Raw genomic sequence first — 4,231 nt, forward strand, 5'->3', positions numbered from 1 at the left:
CAGCGGTTCTCAACCTGTGGGTCGCGACCCCTTTGGGGGTCGAACGACCTTTTCACAGGGGTCGTCTAAGACCATCGGAAAACAAAAAGATATTTACATTACGATTCATAACAGTAGCAAAATTACAGTTATAGAGTAGCAACAAAAATAATTTGATGGTTGGGGGGTCACCACAACATGAGGAACTAACTGTATTAAGGGGTCGCGGCATTAGGAAGGTTGAGAACCACTGTCGTAGTCTAACCCCAGGAATCACATGACCGAATGTGATACGCCTGGTAACAGAACTGGGTCTCTGACTATATCCTCTCCAGGGCGGAGCCAATTCCACAGCCAATGTGATATGAGTGCTGGCTCAGGAACCAGAACCCAAGTTCTATTGGGTTGTCGGAAAAGTCATGATGTATTTTTTCTATGTTTTTCATTGCAAAAATGTGTTAGGATTTTTCCAACAACCCAACAGTTCTTGCTCTGTCAAAAGCAACGTGTGTGAACATGGTGGAAGTTCTCTGGGCCTCAATTTCCCCATCTGTAAGGTAAGGGGAACAGGCCTCAAGGATTTCTAAAGGCCTCTTTAGCTCCGATGTTCTAACTCAGTGGTCTTAATACCGATACGCTGTAACTGTGGACAATTACATAATATCAAGGTGGGCACAGGGGGGTGACACATGAGGAGAGGAACCGGAGGGCCAGGGTAGGTTGTTTGGTGCTTCCTGGTCCACAGAATCCAAGACAGCTCTGCAAAGGGGGAGTTGCAAGATACCTGCTGAGTTCAGGCCGCCCACGGCATAGATAAGCCCAGCGATGGACGTGCAGCAGCGAGGCCGAATTCTGAAAGGCGGCAGGTGGGGCCGGCGCTCTGGCATGAGGTGATAGTCCTTTGCTTCGTCTACCAGGTCCCTGGAGCAAGGTACAAGATGCTGGGACAGAAGGCAACCTCCCTATGTGATCCCCATTTGCAGTTTCAAGCCTGGCTCCCCCACCTCCAACTGCAGGGGAACTGGGAAGAGAAGTCTTCTGGAAGGTTTGGTCTCAAAGAACCCAGGTGAATCCAGGAGAAACCAGACACAGCTACTGAGACCTGCTCCAAACTGCAGGGGTGAGATGAGGTGAGCCCACCTCAGCTACTGTAACCAGAGTATCTTCTAACTCTGCCAGGTAGGCACACACCTACCCGGCAGGAGAAAAACAGGTGGCAGCTGAAACAGCTGGCTTTGGAGAGGTTCGGCAAGCAGCCTGTACCCTGTCCCTTCGTAGGCCCAGCTCTTCCTTTCTGTCTCAATGGCTCACACCCTGCAGTTAACCATCTCTCACCTGGACTGAGGCAACAGAAGCTAACTACTCCTGACAGGTTTCCCTGCCTCCAGCCACACCCACCATCCCACCGTCTACACTGCTGTCCAAGCTGTCTTTCTAAGAACCTTTGATGGCTATCCATCGCCTAAAGAATGAAGTTCAAACTCAACAGCACCCTTGTGACTGCTTGTCACAGGGTCCCAGCTAATCTGCAAGCACACCTCCACCCCTACCTGACACACACCTTTATTCTGTTTGCACCTAACCACTGACTTCCCCCTGAACCAGCTGTGACTATGACCAGCAATTTGGAGGAGGGCAAATGCTTTTCTTTGCTGCTCTACTTTTATGTCCTCCTGGGGGCTTCCATTTCTGAGCAGCCTGGGCAGCCCTGCTGTGCCATGTCAGTGATGTACTCTGGGTAAAAGTTTCATGTGCTGGTAAATGTGTCCCCCGCGTCCCGCCTTGTCCATCACTGCAGATGCAGGCCCAAACCTACCTGAGGCCAGTGCACTGACTAATGCTGACTGAAGAGGGAGAGGAGACCCAGGGGGTCCCCACCAGGTCAGCTGCTGGTGTGGACAGGGTCGGGGCAGGCAGTATAGATGCATGTAGGTTCATAAATAGCTCAATGGGTGGAGATGCTAGAAAACCCTCAGATAACTTAGGGGAGGAAGCCCCTTCTGCCATGATGCTCCCACACGGCACATTTCTCTGCTCGAGGTGTAACACTTGGGCTCTTCCCGGTTGTAGACAGAAGGCAGATGGCCCTGTGTGCCATGAATTCAGAATGGCCATGCCAAACCATTCCTCTCCTGAGCTGGAGCAGAAATGGCCTCAGTGGCCAAGTCCTCGTCTCTGCCCAGACCTTCGGCAGCATCCTGTGCAGCCCACCCTTGCTCACCTGCACTTGTGGCAGCAACGCACCAGGTCATCCTGCTGCACGCGGTCTGACAGGAACTGGGGCCGGCAGAGGGGCAGGCGGATGTTGGACAGCAGCTCAGGCAGGCAGGGCTCCCTCTGCTCCCGGTCGTATCTGATCCAGGCCAGCACGGCTTCAAACACCTGCCAGGACAGAGTGTAAGTGCTGGAGGCAGCTCCTCCCAGCCACAGGCCACGCCCCTGAACCCCCCACCTCAAGCCTTCACTCCCTCTACTGAGGCAGTCCCTGGGCCATTCAATCTCTCCTACTTGTCTCCTGAATCCACTGTTTTCTGTCCACTTCCCCAGCTACCCTATTCGGTCCAGTCTCTTGAAATGCAAGCCTGGGTTACTGTAACAGTTCCTGGCTTTCATTTTGACTTCCTCAAGAAAGCTGTCCTTTTTGCACTGCAGCGAAGCACCTGCGTGCCTCCCTTCCCGCTCAGCCTGCGCCCTACTCCTAAACTCCCTCCACCACCCTCTACTCTAGCCAGGCTGGTTCCCCTGGTCACACCTAGAACTTTCCCTCGTCTCTTCCTCTTCATCTAAACCCACTCCCCTTTCTCTAAGCTCTGGCTTAAGGTCCATGTTCTCCAAGGAGCCTTCCCTAATGGCTCTAGCCACCAGGATATCTCTCTCTAAAACCCTCCAGCCCTCATAGATGCATCCCTCCAATAAAATGTGAGCTACCCAGGTCTTGTTATTAGTGCATGAGCTAGGGACAGACTCCTAGCTCCTGGGATGAGCTGAGCTCTGCCTCCCCTTTTCTACTGCTTGCTAATATCCAGGGCGAGGGCTCCTCGGACATTAAGGAAATGGGCTGAGTTGGGACTGACATCCTAACACCTTGTCTCTGAGGCCTGGGCTGCTCCCGCTGAAGCACAGTTCCGGATAAGCCAGGACTCTTTTTTTTTTTTTTTTGTATCTTAATTAAGTTTTTTATTTTTATTGTTAGTTTAAAGTGTACAGAACAATGCAATAGTTATCCTTTTCACCCTTCACATAGAAACAACCCCCTCCCCCATCTACTGCCCTCCCACCCCCGATGTCATGCTTATCTATTACAATTCCATGGACTCTATTCCCACAGGCTACTCTTAATTTCAACTACCCAGAGCTGCTCGGACATGGACTTTCACTAGATTTCCCAACTGAGCAAGCGGGACTTGCCACAGTTGTGCTCCCGGTGCCTGCAGGGCCAGGTCCAAATCAGCACCCCCACATTTTATGTCCCCCATTGTTGAGCCCTCACCACCCTCTGCTCAAAGTAACATTTGTTCACCATTCTCTAAAGACAACTTGCACCACACTTTTGTTGAATAGAAGGGATTGCCCTTCGTTCTTCTCTGGCTACCAACACCCTACACTCTCATTTAAGCTTTTTGTGACCACCCCAAGAAGGCAAGTTCTTTGTCCTCAGAGGACCCTATAATCACTCACACCTCATTTTGCCAATGGCCGCACCTCTTCCAGGATTTTAAGTACACCAGTGCCTGATCGTTGCCGTCCAGCTTAGTCGCTGATGCCAATCAGCCTTTGGCATGGCTCCCCCGCCCCAGCCTCCCTCTCAGGCCCCCCTCCTGCCACTTTCCTCACCTCTCTCTCATCTAGCATGGGCGCCATGTACTATGCAGGTGCCCTCAGTTCCCATCCTATGTGCTTATCTCTCTTTTTTAAAAAATATTTTTATTGGGGAATTGGAGGGATGGGAACAGTGGTGGGGAATTGAGGGAAGGGGAACAGACAAGTTGCTGTCATTTTGTTCTTCAGTCTAGTTGTGGAGGACGTTGCTTCAGTGTCCCAAGTTGGCACTATCATTGCGCTCTTCCCGGGTGAGGCAGATCAGTCGCCGGCTTCTGGACCACCGCTCACTGCCGCTGCTAGCCACTCACGCTGGCTGCTGGCTACTCACTGTAGCCCATGGCCCGCTCACGCTGGCTGCTGGCTACACACGGTAGCCCATGGCAACCCACTGCAGCAGGGGCTGCAGCCTACGCCGTCGCCGGCGACTCAC

At 52.4% G+C, this 4,231-nt stretch overlaps 1 protein-coding gene across 5 annotated transcripts in view; it reads right to left on the reverse strand.

Moving 5' to 3' along the window:
* Positions 1-4,231, reverse strand: part of KLHL18 (kelch like family member 18) — a 65,694-nt gene that overhangs the window by 19,343 nt on the left and 42,120 nt on the right. For all 5 annotated transcript variants that reach the window (XR_002122754.1, XR_002122753.1, XM_019632651.1 and 2 more), the window contains exons 5-6: positions 2,201-2,361; positions 764-900 (exon numbers count right to left, since the gene is read on the reverse strand). Coding sequence is in view for 3 of the 5 variants with exons in the window: in XM_019632651.1 (XP_019488196.1) it covers positions 764-900; positions 2,201-2,361 (298 nt within the window). In the remaining 2 variants the exon portion in view is untranslated. The remainder of the gene's footprint in view (positions 1-763; positions 901-2,200; positions 2,362-4,231) is intronic.

This window comes from Hipposideros armiger, unplaced genomic scaffold, assembly GCF_001890085.2.
Source record: "Hipposideros armiger isolate ML-2016 unplaced genomic scaffold, ASM189008v1 scaffold_18, whole genome shotgun sequence".
In the NCBI taxonomy this organism is placed as follows: Eukaryota; Metazoa; Chordata; class Mammalia; order Chiroptera; family Hipposideridae; genus Hipposideros; species Hipposideros armiger.